Here is a 22,485-nt window from a genome sequence, read left to right as displayed (position 1 = left end):
AATAGGGTGTTATGAGGCAGCTAGACTTATTATTTGACACTAATTTTGTGGAAGTCGGGTCAGCCATCCCTGAGAAAAGTGAGAGAGTCCAAGTAGTCTTCGGAATATGTTCCTTTTCATAGCTGGATTTCACATTTTTAAACATAACAGGCAAAGTAATGATCTGATTGCAAAACAAATCAATAGGGCCTTTGGGGCAAATAGACCTTCCATTTGACACTGATTTTATGAAAATCGGTCCAGCCATCTCTGAGAAACATGAGTGAGATTAAACAGTCCTAAAACACGTTTCTTTTCATTACTTTTAAACCACATGTCCAATCTTTATAAAATTCAAAAGTTAAGGGTTTTTCAGGTAGCCCGTTCATTTGAAACCAATTTTGTTCAAATCGGTCATGTGGTTTTAGAGATAATGATGTTTCATGATTTTTACATTTTGATACATATCCTCTAAACTAAAAATCCGATTAGAATAAAATTGAATAGGGTCTTATGGGACAATTAGACCTTCCATTTGCAATTAATTTCTGAAAATCGGTCCAGCCATCTCTGAGAAAAGTGAGTGAGAATAAAAATCTGCACATACACACACACACACACACACACGCACACACACACACACACACACACACACACACACTCACACACACACACACACACACACACATACAGAAAATGCTCAGCTTGTCGAGCTGAGTCGAGTGATATATGCAATTCGGCCCTTTGGAGCACTTTTATATCTTCGGCTTTGCAAGTGATTGCTATACCTTTCTAGGAGAAAGGCAAAAAATGTGCAGAGAGAAGCATTTCTTTGGAAAATCAACTGTCAAAATTACTTCAGTAATTGAAGAATATCTTTCTCAGACTTTTTTCTTCGGAGGAGAACTAAGCTTCAGGCAGTCCCTTCAATTTTGTATATTGTTTTTCAATTACAGACAGCACGTGCGTACAGGCTCCACGTGTTCTACAACATTTTTAGCTCTACAGTATTTTACAGTATGTTATTTTTCAAATTTGTTATTTGCTTTCTCGCATGTAATTATACAACGTTTCCAATTAAATTTATTTCAGCCTTGTTGTGGTAGATATATCGAATCGCCAAAAGTATGCAAAACGTTATGAGCCAGTATTTATATTTTCATACTTGAAATGGTCATTTATTAACCCTCTAGTGCCCAAGTTAGTTTTCAGACAGACTTTGGTAAAATCACTATGAATCTTTATAAACATTTTTTAAGTATTTTTGGAGCTTTTTAGAGGTTTGACTTAAGCCCGTCTAAAGGCGGCATTGGGCACTAACGGGTTAGGAATCTGATTTTAATAGCAAAACTTTGCTTAAAATTTCCCTTAACAGTTAATAATCATGTATGCACACGTCTCGCAAAAGGAGGCGCGGCACTTTATTCACCGAAACAGGCCTCTATTTTATCATTCGGTTCATGTTCGGTCTAATCGGCCGAATAGTTCAAATTATAATATAACTATATGATTATATGACTGAAGTGTAGTCCCTGTTACCAGATTTTTAAAGTTATTTGTGACACTTAGAGTTGTAGGTTTCATGTATTAATTCAATACGGAAAAACTTGTTAGGATTAGATATCAATGAAAACTACATTTTTTATTGTCAAGACCACCCCTGCGAACTATTTAATATTTGTTTCAATTTATTTATTACAGTGAGGCGCCCACCAAAAGGGAGGTTGCTATAGCTGCAATTTATGAACTGGTACATAGGTAAGAACATGACAAATGAACGCATTGCAATACAAGCAATGATAGGTCGAATAATTTATAAGTGCAGAACTGATAATCATTCTGATAGCTACTAGAAAACAATGATCGATTCTAATCCATCATAGGGGCGGATTGACGCGTAGGCGAAGCAGGCGGTCGCCTGCTCGTCAATCATCGAGGGGCGGCAAACAGACGGCTAATGCGTGTGCTTATTTTTTAATCGACGAGGAAATTTTTTCTCTCGCTAGCAGGATTTCCATTCACGTGCAACGCGACCAGGCATGTACCATACAATTTGCAGGATGCACAAGGTGATGTCTTGTCGCTTTACGAACTACATACTTGATAGAGCTCGTGGGACTCTATCGTGAACCAAAGTAGGGGAACAACGGGCAAGACGGTCACCCTAAGGAAATCATTCGTTATTCTGCTCCAAACACAACATTTCAACCAACGATTTTCATAATATTCGACATTGACTAGTGCTTTTCATAAAATAATGCAAACTTTTCCTTTTTAGAGTGATTTTATAATAGTTTTCACTGAAATGAAAACAGTCTCGAAGAACCACTATTTCACAACGTGCATATGAAACGGACCGGCTGTGCTGGTAAGACAGACCTATGAAAGACTATAGCAAATTTCTTTTCTATACAGGACGACGCGCTGCGCAAAAAGTACGTGTTTGAAGCTTACCGTCGGCTGCGCCGATGGAATCATTCACATCATTTACATGTAGTATATTTACAGCTTTTAACAACATTTTTAATGATGATTTTTGTTACGAATGAGAGCTAATGACTTTAGGTCTCATATCGCATTCTAAGAATGCTGAAAAAAGAATAACAAATGGTGCTATTGTCGTTTTCTTAGACTGCCCATTTTGCTAACACAACAACTGACCGTCTTGCCCAAGAGGCAAACAATTTTTTGGATCGATGTGATTACCAAAAAATGGTATTGGTGGTATTCAAGACACGACCGCATGACGTTGGACTACGGTATTCTTATTTTCCATTAAAACAAATAATAGAGAGAATTGCAACTCTAGTATTTGCTGCAATTTTATCTAGTGCATTTCTGAATGCTGAGACGTTAAAACGTTATAAATAATAATATATAGGGTAGGGAACGGCTTAAGCAGTAGCACCTATTTTAATCAGTCGAAGAAAACAGGCCTCAAACTCCTGCATTTCGACCACTATCGACAATTTCAATGATGGAAACGAAAACTTTGATTGTCTAGCTGTCTTACGAATATAAGAAATACCGTTAATCACAAAGAAATCTGTGAACAATTGCAATTGAAACAAATCGACCTATATTGCAGCCATTCAGGAGCCACTTAGGTGCTGAAAAAAAAAACGCCTGCAAAACAGATGGAAACTGCTTTAAATAGGTTCGGGGTGATTGGAATAGTGTCCCTCGATTGGTAACTTTGATTGATGATTGTCAAAGTTTGCTAACTTAGTTTTACAATCCGAAAACAAGTTCTGACAGAGGAAACGATAGAGAGCAGATTGATATACTACTGTTTGAGTTTCACCCAGCACATTTCGAGTATTTCGTCTGAATACACAGGCGGTTCCTAAAGCTGCTTAGAATATGTTTCCTACCCTACTAAAAGAATGGATATCTTTTATTTAATCGCTGTCATTTCATACATATTCGAATCAAACCTTTGTTCGTAGCTGCACCAGCAAGACAATCATTTAATTGAGCGAATTGGTAAAATTTTACTATATAAGCAAAGAGCAAACTTAACGAAACTATCTGAAATTGGAGCCCAGAACGATTCAAACGAAAATTTTAAATTTAAAAATTGTTTGACATTAAATTCATAAAACTCATGCTCGGTTAGCTCCAGCCCAGCATATAACTTCATGTATTTAAACAAAAAATACGTTTATTTCAATAATTTAATACAGCAAGAGCTCAATTACACGTTTTTCGGTAGTTGTTATCAAGGTTTTGGCGAGTGACAGGAAAATATCTTAACTTCTTTAATTGTGATTTAGAGCTTTTCTAATTGTTTTGTTATTTTTCACGATAGCGACAAGTTTGTTTCTTTCTCTGCGTGCGAGAAACAAAATCAAAACCGCGGACCGAGAAACAAAAATGAAAATTTAATGAATGCTTTTTGAGAAAACTTGCAACTCTTTTTACCAATAATTTATGACACTCAAAAGAACCTGTTTTGATCTAAATGAAATTTTTAGTAAATAAGTGTTGATCATTCATAGGCAGTAATTTTTTCTCGATGACTAAAGACTGGCTGAAGAAGTTAAAATCGCTGCTGTAAAATCAAATTCACAACTGTGTTCGTTAAGACGTTTTAATATTTTTAATGACAATAATAATCTTCGATAAACACCCGCTATAGTTATCCACACACATGCTATAACTATCTATACACACGTTAAAACTATTCATACACACGCTGTAGCTATAGTTTTTTATACAAACATGCTAAAGTTATCCATACACACGCTATTCCTATCCATACATCAGATACAACTATCTATAAACACGCATAAGCTATCCAACCATGTGCTATTACTATCCATACATACGCCATAAGTAATCATTACACACGCAGTAGCTATCCACACACACGCTATAACTATCCGTACACACGCTGAAGATATACACGCTATAGCCATAATATGCTACACATTAGAGATGGTCGGGTACGGGTATTTTTACCCGATACCCGTACCCGACCCGTACCCGACGGGTTCGGGTCGGGTTTCGGGTAACGCCAAAAAATATTTTTCGGGTTCGGGTCGGGTACGGGTTTGAAAAATTCTCAACTGGTCGGGTACGGGTCGGGTACGGGTAATTTGATTTTCGTGCATTATGAGAATTGATTTATTATTTTCTAGCCTAGGTGTTTTAGCATAGTCTTGGTCTGGGAGGGAGAAACGGATACGAAGCAGCACGAAGTTGCATCGGTAACGGTATCATTGATTTCTATAGAAGAATGATTGCATTTTTCTTGACCGTGGACTCATTCGAAAAATACTTATTATGATAATATAACTCCATCATAAGTAAAGCAAATAGTATGCTGGGCTTTGTTTAGCGATTCATTACACTATCAAACTATTGTGTATAACATATGCTAGACCTATTGTAGAATATTGTAATCTTATATGGATTAGTCCGAAAACAATTCCTTCTTTACGCGCTTCGCAACTTAAATTGGACTGCATTTCCTCTGCCATCATATGAAGCACGATGCATGCCCATTAATCTACAAACACTTAACCGAGTCTTGATTTTCGTTTCACAAAATAGTGAGATATAAAATTGTAAAATTATTGCAGCTCTGCGCAAGTCTACGTAAACATAAATAAACTAAAAAATCTAAAGAAACTGACTCGGAAAATCTGTGTTTTGCATACAAATTTGCACATTTAGTATTCGTGATGTTCGAGTCATACTCGGGTTACAGCAGGAAGATAGTTACACGCTATCAAAATTTTCAGCAGCTTATATGAATCATACGTATGCGTATACAAAATAAATAATTGAAATCCCTGATCAATTTTAATATAAGGTAACTAACGGAACCCAAATTCTCCGTACACAGTTATTAATAGATATTTTGCTGCGTGATAAAAATGATCAAATTTTTAAACATCAGACGAGCGGACGTTCTCAGTGATAGATGCTACGCTGGATTCTTGGAGCACCAATACATCGCCTGGAACTCTGGTTCATTAACATTCGTTCACATGAACACTCGGGTCTAGCCTAACTCCGGCCATCATCTCGAGAAACCACAAATGACAATCAGTGCATAAAATGTGCGAGGTAATCAGGTATTTAAAATAAAAATCCAGGACGGGTCGGGTACGGGTCGGGTACCGGCAATTTCGGCATTTTTTTCTCCCGGGTACGGGTAGGGTAGGGGTAGATAGAATAGATATTTTTCGGGTTCGGGTAGGGTACGGGTATTTTAAACAAATCAGCCTTCGGGTTCTGGTCGGGTGCGGGTTTGAAAAATCTCGATGAGTCGGGTACGGGTCGGGTACGGGTAACCAATTTCCCATACCCGACCATCTCTACTACACATGCTATATCTTACACACGCTATAGCTAGCCATACACACGCAACAGCTCTAGTTATCGAACAGAATGAAGAAGAAATGCAGCTGCCCACTACCTCCGCCGCTGCTGCCTGATACCACCGCTCTGGTTCTGCTGCAGCTCAGTTTCGCCACTGGAATCAGCCACCGCTGCTGATTATTCAAGACCGTTCTAGTGGCCTTCCACTTGTTGACTGATGACTACTATGAGACGACGCAGGTTATTATATAGCCCAAAGCAAAAATCAATTCGCGAGCAAAGGGGAAGCGAGCTTGTGATTGGTTGAATGTGCACGACTTTTAACACAACTTTTAGCTAGTTTAGTATCGAAAACATATTTAAATTAGTATATGACAATCTTGCGCAATATTTCCCCTATCAATCAAGCCATTCCTGTTTAGAATCTGTTCAGTGGTAATGATAAAAGAAGCATTTTAAAATGGTGTTGAAACACCTGTTGCCGCTACCGAAAGCGAGCTCGTTATTGGTTGAAAGCTGCGAGACTGTTTACAAAGTCAGATCGGTTGTATCCGTTAGTGTCGACTGTGCTTGTGAAGAGAGGTGGTGATTGGTTGCTCGGTATGATTTAGACAATCGATGTGATTTATCAATTTTTCAATAGTGTATCTCGAACAATAGGTTATTTTTGTTACATAATTTCAACCGTAGAAGAATTTCTGATCGGTTGATGCCAAAACCTCGAAATTCTGAAAAGAAAAGACTGATATATAAGCGCTCAAAACCTGACCACTTTTTCCTGGTTTTCCCTGGTTGAATTACTAGATTTTCAAATTCAGGTGCCTAACTTCGATATAGACGTTAGTCCAACGTCAAAAAATAATATTTTCACTAAACTATCTTCACCCACGTGTCTCAAATATGCGTAACTATTCCAATATCATTAAAAACTATATTTTTCTGAAGTTTTACCGAAGCAGAAGCTTAAATTAGGTACGGCGAAAACTACATTGCTTCAACAGCAATGTTGAGGGAGAGCTTATTTTGATAACATCTCAAACAACTGATTCCGCGTCGAACACTCGACAGAAACGGACGTGCAAAGTGGTCGTTCTATTACAATCCGGTCCGTGTGTACGAATAGCCAAACAAAAGAGTGTATTATTCAAGGCCATCAGTTGACAGTCGAGTCCGTGTCGCTGTGCTGAGTGATCTCACACCCGGCTCACTGCTGGTGGCTGTATTGGTGCTGCTGTACTGGTGCTGCTGGCTGCTTTGGGTGCAGCTTCGAACGATCGGACAACCACTGCTGGAAGGAAGAAGTAAAGAGGTACGTGTTCTTGTCGGTGCTAGTTCGCTAGTGCGCTACATTCAGCGCGATGGATATAGATCCCTCGCCTCCCGTGCCACCATCCCCGAACCCCCTTGACCCTGACCCTTCTGTTACCCCCTCCCGTGTTCATTCTCCAGTCCCCCCTCGCCCCAGGCTTTACCCAGACGGATCTCAACAGGGCAGCTATACTGTTTATTTTCGTCCAAAGGCAGGAGTGAATTCAAAGCGATTAAACATACTGCAAATTTTAAAAGACCTGACGAAGGGGTACAAGGCCGTGACCGAAATTTCCAAGGTCCGACCTAACAAGCTCCGTGTCGTGGTCAGTGATCTGGCACAGGCCAATGCTATCGCTTGCTCTGAGCTCTTCACACGCGAGTATCGCGTTTACATACCCGCACGAGACGTGGAGATCGACGGTGTCATAACCGATTCGAGTCTGTCTGTCGAGTGTATCCTAAAAAGCGCAACCGGTTGCTTCAAAAATACCGAAACACAGGCGAAGATTTTGGATTGTAAGCAATTGCGGTCCATGTCTCTCGTCGGCGGTAAAAAAGTTTACACTCCGTCAGACTCGTTTCGCGTTACGTTTGCCGGATCTGCACTCCCTAGCCACGTCTCGATCGACCGGGTTCGTCTGCCTGTGCGATTGTATGTACCCCGTGTTATGAATTGCACCAATTGCAAGCAGCTAGGCCACACAGCCACCTACTGCTGCAATAAGGCACGATGTAGCAAGTGTGGGGAGACTCATGCGGAAGATTCTTGCAGTGTTAATGCTGAAAAATGTATTCACTGTGGGGAAAACCAGCATGAGCTCTCCACATGCCCGGTGTACATGCAGCGCAGAGATAAAATCAAGCGGTCACTTAAGGAGCGTTCAAAGCGTTCTTACGCTGAGATGCTGAAGAAGACCGTGACCACTTCTACCATAACATCGAACCCCTTTGATCTGTTGTCCTCTGATGAAACCGATTCTGACGATTCATCAGCGGGAACATCTTATGCCAATCCTGGGGAGTCTAGGAAGAGGAAAAATGTTTCTTCTCCTAAACTTCCCCGTAAAGGTCCTAAGATTTCCCAAAGTGTAATGAAAAGTACGAACAAACCAAACAGTGCTGCGGAAAAACCGAAGCAAACTCCTCCTGGGCTTGCAAATTTAAAGTCCCAGAAGGAGTTCCCAGCACTGCCAGGAACATCTAAAATCCCAGTTGTTTCTTTTGAACATCCAGTTGATGAAACAAACTCTGGATTAGTGAAATTTTCTGACATTGTGGACTGGATTTTTGAAAATTTCAATATACCCGATCCAATTAAAATTTTTCTTACAGCATTCCTCCCAACAGTTAGATCATTTTTGAAGCAGTTGACTGCCTAATGGCCCCTCCTTGCAGCGATTGTATCCTTCGATGCCTAATTCAACTGCGTATATGAAGGATTCTATCTCTGTCTTATAGTGGAATTGTAGAAGTATTTTACCAAAAATTGATTCGTTTAAAGTTTTGATAAATAAAAACAAATGCGATGCATTTTCCCTTTGTGAAACTTGGCTTACTTCAAATATTGATCTCAACTTCCATGATTTTAATATTATTCGCCTTGATCGAGACACCCCATATGGAGGAGTACTTTTAGGGATTAAAAAGTGCTATTCTTTCTATCGTATTAACCTCCCCTCGATTCCAGGCATCGAAGCTGTCGCATGTCACATGACAATACAAGGTAAAGAGCTTTGTATTGCCTCAATATATATTCCTCCCAGAGCACAGGTTGGGCAACGGCTGCTCTTTGATTTAATAGAACTTCTTCCCTCGCCACGTTTGATTTTGGGAGACTTCAACTCTCATGGCGTGGCTTGGGGTTCCCCATACAATGATAACCGCTCCTCTTTAATCTATAACCTTTGCGATGACTTCGACATGACTATTTTAAACAACGGTGAAATGACACGTATCCCGAAACCTCCAGCGCGCCCAAGCGCTTTGGATCTATCCTTATGTTCAACGTCGCTACGGTTGGATTGCACATGGAAGGTAATCCTTGATCCTCACGGTAGCGACCATTTGCCTATTCTTATTTCAATTAATAACGGGTCGACTCGCATGCGACCAATTGACATTCCGTATGACCTCACACGGAATGTCGATTGGAAGTTATACGAGGAAATGATTTCAAAAGCGGTCGAGTCGATTCAACATCATCCACCACTTGAAGAATACAACCTCCTCGCGGGCTTGATTCTCGACGCCGCGTTGCAAGCCCAAACGAAGAAATATCCCGGCGTAACGATCAAAGAACGGCCTCCCACTCCGTGGTGGGACCAAGAGTGCTCCGATGTCTACACGCAAAGATCCGACGCGTTTAAGGCCTACCAGAAGGGAGGTATACCTGGCGACTATTTACGGTATTCGGAGCTTAATACCAAGCTTAAAAGTTTGGCTAAAGCAAAGAAACGCGGATATTGGCGTCGGTTCGTGAACGAGACGTCGAGGGAGACATCGATGAGCACTCTTTGGAACACAGCCCGAAGAATGCGGAATCGCGTAACGGTCAACGAAAGCGAGGAGTCTTCAAGTCGGTGGATATTTGATTTTGCCAGGAAAGTATGTCCGGACTCTGTTCCTGAGCAAAACATTGTTCGCGATGCGTCTCCGGGCCACGACGCGATAGAATCACCTTTTACGATGGCAGAATTTTCAGTTGCCCTCCTGTCCTGTAACAATAACGCGCCTGGGTTAGATAGAATCAAATTTAACTTGTTGAAGAATCTACCCGGCAATGCCAAGAGGCGCTTGTTGAACTTGTTCAATAAGTTCCTGGAGCAAAACATTGTACCGCAGGATTGGAGGCAAGTGAAGGTGATCGCCATCCAAAAACCAGGAAAACCAGCTTCTGATCACAACTCTTATAGGCCGATTGCAATGCTATCCTGTATCCGGAAATTGATGGAAAAAATGATACTCCGTCGTTTAGACCATTGGGTCGAATCAAATGGTCTACTATCAGATACTCAATTTGGCTTCCGCCGTGCCAAAGAGACGAATGATTGTCTTGCGTTGCTTTCAACAGATATTCAGCTGGCGTATGCTCGCTAAGAACAAATGGCGTCTGCGTTCTTGGACATTAAGGGGGCTTTTGATTCCGTTTCTATTGACATTCTTTCGGGCAAACTTCACCGACAAGGATTTTCTCCAATTTTAAACAATTTTTTGCACAATTTGTTGTCCGAAAAGCACATGCATTTTACGCACGGCGATTTGGCAACTTTTCGCATTAGCTACATGGGTCTTCCCCAGGGCTCATGTTTAAGCCCCCTTCTTTACAACTTTTATGTAAATGACATCGACGAATGTCTGGCAAATTCATGCACGATAAGACAACTTGCAGACGACAGTGTAATCTCTGTTACAGGAGCCAAAGCTGCCGATTCGCAAGGACCATTGAAAGATACCTTGGACAATTTGTCTGCTTGGGCTTTACAGCTAGGTATCGAATTCTCTCCGGAGAAGACTGAGATAGTAGTTTTTTCTAGGAAGCATGAACCTGCTCAGCTTCAAACACAATTAATGGGTAAAACGATTTCTCAGGTTTTGGTACACAAATATCTTGGTGTCTGGTTCGACTCTAAAAGCACCTGGGGTTGTCACGTGAGGTATCTGATGAAAAAATGTCAACAAAGAGTGAATTTTCTTCGTACAATAACCGGACAATGGTGGGGAGCCCACCCAGGAGACCTTATAAGGCTTTACCAAACAACGATATTGTCTGTCATTGAGTACGGGTGTTTCTGCTTCCGCTCCGCAGCAAACACACATTTGATCAAACTGGAGCGAATACAATATCGTTGTTTGCGTATCGCCTTGGGTTGCATGCAATCGACCCATACGATGAGTTTGGAGATCTTAGCTGGAGTACTACCATTGAAAAACCGCTTCTGGAGCCTGTCTTCTCGTATTCTAATCAAATGTGAGGTCTTGAACCGTCCCGTGATTGAAAATTTTGAAAGGTTAATCGAACTTAATTCTCAAACCCGTTTTATGACATTGTATTTCAATCACATGTCCCAAAATATTAACCCTTCTTCGAATATTCCAAATCGTGTCGACTTATCAAATACTTCTGATTCTACTGTGTTTTTCGATACATCCATGATAGAAGAAACTCGTGGAATCCCGGATCATTTACGCGTGCAGCAGATCCCTAAAATTTTTTCCAATAAATATCGAAACATCAACTGCGACAATATGTACTACACTGACGGATCACTTCTTGATGGGTCCACTGGCTTCGGTATCTTCAATAACAATTTAACCGTCTCCCATAAGCTTGATAATCCTGCTTCTGTTTACGTCGCAGAATTAGCTGCAATTCAGTACACCCTAGGGATTATCGAAAAAATGCCCACGGACCATTATTTCATCTTTACGGTCAGTCTCAGTTCCATTGAGGCTCTCCGATCGATGAAAGATGTTAAGCACTCTCCGTATTTCCTGGGGAAAATACGGGAACATCTGAGTGCTTTATCCGAAAAATCTACTCAGAGGACCTTAGCGTGGGTCCCTTCTCACTGCTCGATGCCGGGTAATGAGAAAGCGGACTCTTTGGCTAAGGTGGGCGCAACAAACGGTGATATTTATGTAAGACCAATTGCCTTTAATGAATTTTTCGCATTTGTACGTCAGAATACGATCATCAGTTGGCAAAATTCTTGGACCAAGGGGGAACTGGGAAGGTGGTTACATTCCATAATCCCCAAGGTATCGACGAACCCGTGGTTCAAGGGGTTGGATGTAGGTCGGGATTTCATTTGCGTGATGTCCCGGCTTATGTCCAATCACTATAGATTTGACGCGCATCTCCGTCGTGTTGGGCTCGGGGAGAGTGGTATCTGTGCCTGTGGTGAAGGTTATCACGACATAGAGCACGTTGTTTGGTCATGCCCTGTACACCGTGACGCCAGGTCTAGATTAATAGCTTCCCTGCAGGCCGAAGGTAGGCAGCCGGCTGTTCCTGTTCGTGATGTCTTGGCGAGCCGTGACCTATCCTACATGTCCCTTATATACGTTTTCCTGAAATCCATCCACGCCCCAGTTTAGTCCTATCCCCTTCCGCCTACATCCAACCAAACGACAAGAACACGTTAAGACCCCGGATCCGGAAACAGCAATCAGACCCGCACGATACTCTCAAGGCCCGATGGAAACAACCCAATATGCCAGTCCGTAATATCTTGGCCCAGCAGCGGAACAAATTTAATATGCTGCTTACCTATGGCAATGAAAACCATCAAACAGCAAACCTGTGCTTTTAATGCAAAATATTCTAGCTTAAGTTAGATTTAGTTTCAGCTCGTAGTCGGCAGCGAGGATAAAAAATTTGCTTTTAGTTATTAAGATACTTTAGAAAGTAAGCTACCAGATATAATTGGCGCCGTTAAACATTGAATTGTATTTGTGCCGTGTCAAATAAACTATAGATGAAGAAAAAAAAAAACATCTCAAACAACTAACTATTGTTTCAATCTACATACTATCTCGAAACTCCCAGGATCCTGTTGGTATGTAACTGGCATAACTGATAGTGATTGTGTATATTTCAATGGTTTATATAGAATTGAGCAATGGTCCATCTTGCCCGCCCTGTCCGTGTTGCCCGTTGTTCTCCTAATATTTTACTAAAAGTAATACAGTCATACCTCGATATAAGGCAACCTCGATATAAGGCAACCTCGATATAACGTAACTCGATATAACGTAACTTTTACCTCGATGTAACGTAACTTTTAAAAATGTATTGAAAATGAAAATAAATGATACAGCAACTGTTTTTGGGCTATAAATTACTTCAAAAAAATGTTTGTAGTAAGTTTTGAAACCAATGAAATCAATGCAAAAATGGTCCAAAATGGGCATACGGAAGGTTTAAAAATACTAACAGGTGATGGGAAATAGGTTTTCACGCATCCTTTAGTAACAATTCACAGTGTTGCATCTATTAAAAATTTTTTTTCTACTTGCTGAAATTTTTTCTTAATGGGCATGTGAAAGGTTCGAAAATACTGATAGGTGATGGGAAATAGGTTTTCGCGCATCTGTGAGTAACCCCAACAGTCTTGCAACAATTAAAACAAAAATTTTTTTGCTTGTTGAAAATTGTCCTAAATGGGCATAAGAATGGCTTAAAAATACTGATAGGTGATGGGAAATAGGTTTTCACGCATCTTTGAGTGAGCTCTTGTATCCATTGAAAAAAAAATTTTTTTTTTTGCTTCTGAAAATATTTATAAATGGGCATGAGAAAGGTTCAAAAATACTGATAGGTTATGGAAAACAGGTTTTCGCACATCTTTAAGTAACCATTAACATTCTTGCATAAATTAGAAAAAAAAATTTTTTTGCTTCGATATAACGTAACTCGATATAACGTAACGAAAATAAAAATAAAGTTGCCTTATATCGAGGTATTACTGTATTGGGGAAAGTCGTTTGTGGTCAGAGCTTCGAGCTTAGTGATACAGAATTTTTTAATGCAAAAATCGCGCATTCACACAAATAACTACATCCACATTTTCAAGCACTAACGTTGTACTAACACTCCACATGCCACAGTCTTCTTGCAAAATTTCAGCTCAGTCGGACTTCGAAAAGTGATGCCTCGAAGCGGTCAAATTTACACTTTTTCGGCCGATAAAAATGCACAGGTAGTTCGTGAAATAATCGATATTGAGAAAAATGGCCTTAGAAATGCATGAAACGTCGAGATCTGGTATAATCTCTCAAACTTATTATCTTAAACTTTTTTTTTGTAAAAATCAATCCGTTTCATGCAGCAACCATTCTCTCAATCCTGTTTATAACGATGGTGCCAAGTCATGTTTTGATACAGTAGACTTTTTCAGTGTCGTGCAAGAAATTTTCAACTTCTTTTCTGCATCAACTCATCGTTGGAGTGTTCTCAAAAAACACATTAGGGTAATTTGGGGTAATTTGGACCCCTAAGGAAAACTCCTGTTATTTCGTAACTGGTACATTCTGTGAAAACTGGATTGAACATGTAACGTTTTTGGTTGGTGGAATGGAAGATTTTAGATGCTAATAGCGCTCAAACAACTGTTCCGATTTCAATAGTTAATATATCGTTGGAAAGCTAAAATATACAAGATTTGTATAACATGATAATTTTAGTTAAGATAACTTTCTTATTACTCGGTGAAAATTGCGGAAAAGTTTGAAGGTCGAATCTCCACATACATTTTTCATACAATTGGTATATTTCCCTAACGCAGACTTCAAAAACATAGACGAAATGATTTCACGCATTAAGTCATTGGCTAGCAATGCCAGCCAATTGGCATCGCATTCATCACCCAACATGAGCGACGAAGAAAGAAAGCAGAGATGCTTCCACGTGATTGGTTCTTCCCCCAATCACCCAAGTTCTCCACACTAAGTGACGCTATTAAAGGACATTCCGTGTTGAGAGTCCCTGGTCGACCGTCAAGGCGAACAGTTCAACTTCCTTTCGATCTGAGTTGAACCCCACCAGTGGTAATCTAATTCAGATACCGTTGTTGGAATACAGCCCGAAATTGGACGTGAACGGCACTGGGGACTATTGGAAGCCGTTGGAAGGGACCAGTGAAAGACTTGGAAGCCGTTTGGGTACTGCCGATAGTGTAGGTATAGTGTGTCGTATATCAAGCGTGTGTGTCTGGGTAGCGCGTGGGTGTGTATGTGTGGGTGTGTGAATAGCGTGTGTGTGTATGTATGGGTGGCATGTGCGTGTATGTGTGTGTATGTGTAAGTAACGTATGTGTGTATGTGTGAGTAATGCGTGTGTGAATGTGTGTGTTCGTGTGTGTGTGTGCGTGTGTGTGTGCGTGGGCGTGTGTGTGTATCTGTGTGTATGTGTGTGTGTGGCTGTGTGTATGTGTGTATGTGTGTATGTGTGTGTGTCTGTGTGTATGTATGTGTTTGCTTGTATGTGTGTGTGTCACTGTGGGTGTGTGTATCACTGTGTGTGTGTGTTTGTGTGAGTATAGCGTGTGTGTATTACGTGTATGTGTGAGTGCAAAAATGCATTTATCCGAGGTAAATATATTTATGACAGAATACTTGCATAGGCAACAAGTTAATTATTTTTCCTAATAGTACTTTCAATTTTCCTAATAGTACTTCAATTGGTATTGGCTATTATAGTGACCATAATGTTATGCTAGTTATTTTCATCACTGAGCTTGTTTTGCGTTTATTTGTAACATGGGACTAACCAAAATTCATATTTTTTTAATCAATTCAGCAAAAAACAGCTTTTTCTTGTGAGTTTTTGAGAGCACCGGGTATGTGAAGAAGTTTTTGAGGTTTAAGAAAGTTAGTTTCTTGTACTTAACTTTTGTTAGTTGCATTTTACATGAAAGTATTATATCATATATCATATATCTCCAGGACTTTTCCTTACAAAGGTGTATCATATTTTAGCTCATTTTTTCGATAAATTCAAGAACTTATAAGTTAAAAAGGGGCAAGCGGAATCATGATGTCAATACTTTTCTTTGAAGTTAAGCTGAAGTACTATAAACTCCTTTTCATTTGTCCCAATCCACCTACATTAGAGTACGGCGAGCATATGTTACAGTAGGTTTTCATATATCCAAAATACTAACTTTTTTGTGTTAAAAGATAGAGGAATGGTTAATTCGGCTAAGTTTTAGAACGTGTAAAAATATGAATCTTTGCCGAACAAACAAAATTGCTATCTTCATATCAGAAAAGTATTGACATCATGATTCCGCTTGCCCCTTTTTAACTTATACGTTCTTGCATTTATCGAAAAAATAAGCTGAAATATGATATACCTTTGTAAGGAAAAGTCCTGGAGATATATGACTTTTGGCAAAAATATGTGTTTTGTGTGCCCTAACAATTCCTCCGAACAGTACTTTCATGTAAAATGCAACTAACAAAAGTTAAGTACAAAAAACTAACTTTTAAGTAAGGTCCATGAAATATACTTTATAACTTTGTACCGAAAGAAGATAGGATTTGTTCATTTGTTCAACAAAGTTTCATATTTTTGAATCTTCTACAACTTTGCTGAAGAAACTATTCTTCTATCTCTTAACGCAAAAAAGTTAATTTTTTTATTTTTAGTATAGTAAACTTTTCATACTTTTCGACAATTTGCAATTATGCGGGTCATTTATACAAATATTTGTTCGAAGACACTTTCAAGCTAGGATGAAGGTAAAAGGCGCTATGGAATTAAGTTCCACTTTTCGCCTTATTGGACCACTGTGCAGTGGTTCCACAGTAGGCCAAAAAAATTTCCCTTTTCCAATTATTCATACTAGAAACTGATCGTGTGTCGCGCACGCGCGTTTGTGTGCGTGCGTGTGTGTGCGTGTGTGTTTGTGTGTGTGTGTTTGTGTGCGTGTGAGTGACTGTGTGTGTATGTGTGTGTGACTGTATGTATCTGTCTATGTGTGTGTGTCTGTGTGTGTCAGTGTATGTGTGATGTAAGTTTCATGAGAATCGGATGATATACCAATTTTTGGCAGCACTTTGAACGTTGCTGTGTCAGGAAATTTCAATGATTTTTATGTTCGAAAATCACAATTTTAAGCTTAACTTCGATTACCTAATTCCCTCAATTTTGATCTGATTTTGGATCAACGAGTTGCGTTTTGAGGGGAAATTTATGTTATTTTTCAGAACTCATGTGTACCGTACAGTCTCGTGAAACAGTTCGGAATGATCGGACAATCAACAGCCTATATGAAATTAACCGTACTTTTCGAATTTTTGGGCCTCGGCTTGCATATCGTCGTTCCAAATCCGTTAATCTCCAATCCGCGAAACGGGAAAATATATAACGAATGTACTTTGACGTACGATTTCTTATTTTTCCTTGAAGGGCCAAGCAAATTCCTTATATTTTCCATTAAATCTTTTAATCGGTCAAACGGCTCAAAAGTTACAATTTTTTGAAAAATGATTGCCGATTTTTGGCAACTTTAATTCAAAAAGGATCACACTAAGGACCAAACAACAAAATACGCGTATAAAATTTTTCGATAAAGAACAAGCACAGACTAACAGACGTAACACTGGAACCTAGCTCCATCGCCACAGAAAACGTTCATTTCAAGTTTTCAATCGAATAACGGTCATCGCGCGAATACGTCGTCTGAGGAGCTGTCATGCAATCGCATACATAGTTTGTAGTTCCCCATTTGACACATGCAGTAACGTTGGCGCTGATGTCGAAATACATGACGCAGCGTGAACACGACAACAGATGGTGCTAGTGTTACTAACGTAAAGTACTGGAATCATTCAAACGATGATTTTATTGAAAATTTGTTCGACGTGTTAAGTCTGTTAGTCTGTGGAACAAGTATTCCAATGTTGAACATGAACTGAACAAAAAAAAAATCTGATAATAAGAAAGGTTTAACGGCATTTTAGGGGAATAACATTTTCTGACATCAGAAATGAGTTCAGCACCCAAAAATTGGCATTATACGACATTTTCAATCATTCTAGAAAAAAAATTAGGTTTTTCCAACTTTTGTTCAGAAACCCGCCACTGTGCGGGGTATTGAAAACTGTTTTTGTACAGACAAATCATCCCGGATTGACTGCAACACTTTTTACAGTACATTGTTTGTACACCGCCGTCTATCCGTTCGTTTTTATATGCCCGCGGCATCAGTCCGACAAAAGAATTTTTGTCAAACTCACCTGACCATATCACCCCAAAAAAATGGTCCATTTTCACCCCAAACAGGACGCCTTTTTAAAAACTAAATTTCTTCCACTATTTTCGATCAAACTTATCGCAATCTTTCATTAAATTGTAGTCTTTTACTAGACAAACACGGCTGCAAAGCTCACTAGACTGAGAACATTAAAGAAGTTCTCAAAAAACCTTAAATACACGAGCGTAAAACTTACAGCAAAATCAGCTTTTGATGTTTCTTTCGTTAACATTAGCACTGCGGTGCACCTGTCACAGCAAATCATGAAATTTTTATATTAGTTAGGGTTTAGTAGTTCAAAGAAAGGATGAAGTAGTACATGGAACCCAAAAATGTAATACTTTCCTAGATAAACACCTGTCCATTTTACCCCAGGGGTCCAAATTACCCCAAACTACCCTACTTCTCTTACGGTAAAACCTCTGAGTGAAACGTGTTGGGAAAGTCGAATTGATGCTGTCACTCCCTTGAAGCAAGCGAGGATCTAAAGCAAGATGCGTTTGCAAGAAATACTGCGAAGAGCCTAGCAAAAAAAAAATTAGATTCTTATGCAGTTTAGTAGCTTGGCATTTAGGTAATTTTGTTCAAAATCAATTTTGTGAGCAAGTACCTTCAAAAAATAAATAGCAGTCTAGAAATCGCTATAGACTTGATAGGCAGCCCTCAAAACTTTTTGAAAAATATGTGAAATGAAGAAGGTTAGAATAGCGTCATTACTAATGCTAAAGAACTTGCCAACATTTTAGAAGTAAATCCGAAATTTCAAACAGAAACACGAATTCGATAAAGACACGAATGATAAAGAAACAGTTTGCATACGAACAGTCAGATGAACCAATTACATCAGAAATACTCTCTTTCAAAGTGAATTTTCTTCTATTCTGTATTGGATGTAGGGTAAGTTTACCTATAGTGGACCACTTTCCTATGGTGGGCCACCCCCCAGAATAATTGAATTTATGCGCAAACTCGAGAGATTTCCAGAAAACTTCCATCGGGAAACATCTTATCCAGCCAATCTGCATCACAAACATTTATAAGCCACGATTTATGTTAAAAAAATGAAATTAATCGAATGAGTGGTCTACTATAGGTAAATAAAATAAAGGGGTCACTATATGTTAATTTACCCTAGCTATTGCATCGTTCGCGGATCGATTCCAGCTAATGAAAAATCACAGTGACAATTTCAGCTTCTTGTATGATATTCACGTTCAACCCATTAAGGGTTGTAGTACAGATCAGTTAGAGAAAAGTTGTCTACATTTACAGAAAATCCTCACCCACAAGAAAGAGTGTGACATCGATGGACATGAAATGCACCAAGAACTTATTATTCTGTCGCCTATGTTGCCAGCTGAGACGAGTTCAATGAATGCGTTGAACTTCATTACAAAAAATCAACTGATTCAAAATAAAAACTTCATTACAAAATCAGTCTTCGCCTGCAGCTCAAATCAGCCTTCGTCCGCCCCTGATCCATCAACTACTGAAACATATAAGAATTGGATGGACCGATTTTGATTGCCGACAAGCGTCATTTCATACTCCTTAGGGTGTTCAATAGGTTACGGTTTATCATTGAATTAACGTTGCTAGTGCCTACCGATCTTCTAGTGCACATTATCGGTCAAAGGCGTCTATAGTCGTAATCGATTATAGTTGTACACGACGACGATAACAAAATTGATTAATGGCACACAAGCGCGTTCTCAAATCAAACAGGATTGATTGTCATCGCCGTACAGCGTCAAACAAGACATAACAGCATTGACAAAAATCATATTACTTTCGATAGCGTTCGAAAGTTCTTTACACAGTTCAATTGGCGGAGAGACCAATCTAGCGTTGTAAATGTAAAACACGAAAAATTGATTATGTGATTTATATTTTAAATCTAACAATTGCCTAGTTACTATACCTAAACAACGAAATGGAATTCTGAAAATAAACTTGCATGGTTAGTATTGGATTCAAATAGAAACGATGCATATTTTATACTTGTCTTTATACTTCTTTTAGGCTAGTCGTGTTGAATTTCGAATCATGAAGTCTCCGTCAGGAAGTAAACTTATAACGTATAACTTATTTGTGTTCAAAAAAATATGCTAATGTACACCAACCTTCCAGTCTACAGTACGGACAAGGACGGATTTCCACCAGTCAATGGGTCTGACCATCGAAATTGGTTCAGCAACTTCAACACGAACAAGCGAAATTCCAGTCTAAATTCATCAATTTCGCCTTTTTATTACAAACGTGTTGGGGTTCAGAAAAGAATTAATTTCGATTTCTTTCGATTCTAGGATTGATTAACACATCCAAACTTGAAAAAATGAAATAATCCTGCCAAACATATTGAAAGAAAATCTGGTAATGGATTCGTACGTTTTTATTCTGTTTTTTTTTTCCGTCAGCATAGTTTACCTCATTGTTCAGAGTTAATCACCCGAGTTAATACCCCGAGAAGGTGACTTCCCACAGGTGTGGCTCTAAGTTACGACAGTTGACTTTCTCATGAGATGGAAGGGGTGATCCCAGAAATTGTTTGCCTTAGCTAGGATAGAACTAAGGGCAGTATAAAAACAGTTTTCCGCTATTTAGCACAAGAAGTTGCATAATACATATTAGTACAAAATTTAAAAAAAATTTTGCATTGAAAACGCTTATCTGCCATCCGGTGAGTTAAAGAAGGTGTTTTTTATTTAATGCTGAAATTGCTGTGTTATAGGAATCATGATAAGGCTGTCTGGTAAGGTGCTTTGGAATTTCTACCAATTTTCCATCATACAGGTACGAGTATGTCAACCTATAGTCTAGTGATAGAATATTGATTGACTTATGAACTCGCGGAAATTGCTAGGAATTAAGACAAAGTATAAGCCTCGGGTTTCTCAAAGGTATTTGCAATGAACTGATACGCCTATATCATGAGAATAATGCCGATTAGATAGCAGGTGCGACTAATGCTATAAAAGACCTAACTCGAACTCATGCGACCACAGTTTCCCTAAATTTTTAAATTCAAGTTGTTTGAAAATTGCTTTGGAAAAAATTGAAGATTGTGATGAAATCAGTGTTAGTAATCTTTGTCAGTGTGTGGGTGCTGACTAGTTCCAACCCAATTTGGGATCCGGAGAAATGTCCAATATCAGGAGATACTCCTCTTCATCTTCCTCACAAAACAGACTGTTGCTTGTTTTACACGTGTAATTTCGGTTGGGCTCACATCCAATCCTGCCCTAGCAATCAACATTTCTATATGGCTTTACAACGATGTGATCACCCAGCATTGGTTGGATGTACATTACCGCAATCGTCTTGCACAATTAGTTTAACAACGGCGCCTTCACCTGTATCACCAACCACTGCTCCAGTAACTACTCCGGAAATAACAACGGCAGTACCAACAACGGCAGTACCAACAACGGCAGTACCAACAACGGCAGTACCAACAACGGCAGTACCTACAACGCCAGTAACATCACCTATTACAACTGCTGCACCACCGGTAACCACACCAACAACTCATTGGACCACTGTGACGGCAGACACCACGACGGAGTACATTCCGTCGGCCCCGACACCAGAAACAATTGTTCCATCAGCGCCTACTCCATCAACAGGAACAACTACTACAACTTTTAGTCCACCAACTGTCGAAACGGTTCCTCCGCCTACGGTTCCAACGATAGGATTTTAGATGTTCGAATATATCAACTTTATGCACCAGATGCATTTGTCGTTGCAAAATGCTCTCTGGTAATAGCATGAAATTTTAGCAAACTGCAACTCCAAAGTTTTTTTTGCATGTACTGTTGGGTGTGAAGTAGATAGTTCTATTTTAAATATTATTTATTAGTTGTAGTTTTAAGAGCTACAGTCGGTTGCATTACCGGAAACACAATGAACTTCAGTTACTTATCGCAATGTAATTGATGTAATTAATTTGCTAGTTACATTCGAAATGATAAGATATCATGTGTATTATCTCGATAATTTATTGCCGCTACCTTTTGTACCAAACCGATAAACAATGACTCTAGAAATCCCTGACTGGTGATTAAATAAAATGAATGTCTTTTAATGCAAGAGGGTTTTTTTTTAAATTTTCTGATGAGAGGAATGTTTTGTGATGAATTACATATTTACTAATATTTATTCAGAATTATATTGTGTGTTTTGTCACAGACGATGACATATCAACACTATCATGCAAGAGGGTTTTTCTTATTACTGCGCAAAGCCGATCATAAACATTTTCAGAAGACTGAGTGAGCATCTCTATGATTTCTTAAACTTTCAATCAAATGTTGCACAATTCTGAAACATTAACAAAAGTAGTTGTTGTATTATTCTAAATTATTATCACAGCCATAAGAAGAGGTAGCTAGAAATCATATCACCTGTCAAATTTGACAAGGTCTTTATGCCCCCGGAATCCCCTGCCGGCAAAAGGGGGTAAATGCTCCGCTACCCCGACAGTGTATTACGCCAATATTAATCCTAGACGATAAGTCACTGCTTCATTGCTCATTATTTCGCAGACGATACGAAATAGCTTACTAGAAAGGCCAATGCGGTGGTGTAACGAAAACGTATC

General features: G+C 39.3%; 1 protein-coding gene and 1 long non-coding RNA gene across 2 annotated transcripts; both read left to right on the top strand.

The window, feature by feature from the left end:
- Window positions 1-19,688: 19,688 nt before the first annotated feature.
- Window positions 19,689-20,873, top strand: LOC129723895 (uncharacterized). Its single transcript, XR_008727840.1, has 3 exons — window positions 19,689-19,842; window positions 19,905-19,947; window positions 20,013-20,873. It is a non-coding gene; the product is annotated as an uncharacterized LOC129723895 (long non-coding RNA).
- Window positions 20,874-20,879: 6 nt separating this feature from the next.
- On the top strand, window positions 20,880-22,115 carry LOC129723894 (salivary glue protein Sgs-3-like). Its single transcript, XM_055678382.1, has one exon. It carries the CDS (start codon window positions 20,950-20,952, stop codon window positions 21,583-21,585), a length of 636 nt encoding a protein of 211 aa, XP_055534357.1. The 5' UTR covers window positions 20,880-20,949; the 3' UTR covers window positions 21,586-22,115.
- Window positions 22,116-22,485: the final 370 nt, after the last annotated feature.

The sequence above is a fragment of the Wyeomyia smithii genome, chromosome 2 (genome assembly GCF_029784165.1).
Source record: "Wyeomyia smithii strain HCP4-BCI-WySm-NY-G18 chromosome 2, ASM2978416v1, whole genome shotgun sequence".
In the NCBI taxonomy this organism is placed as follows: Eukaryota; Metazoa; Arthropoda; class Insecta; order Diptera; family Culicidae; genus Wyeomyia; species Wyeomyia smithii.
Note: the sequence above shows the minus strand (reverse complement) of the source record. Positions and strands in the feature narration are given on the sequence as shown.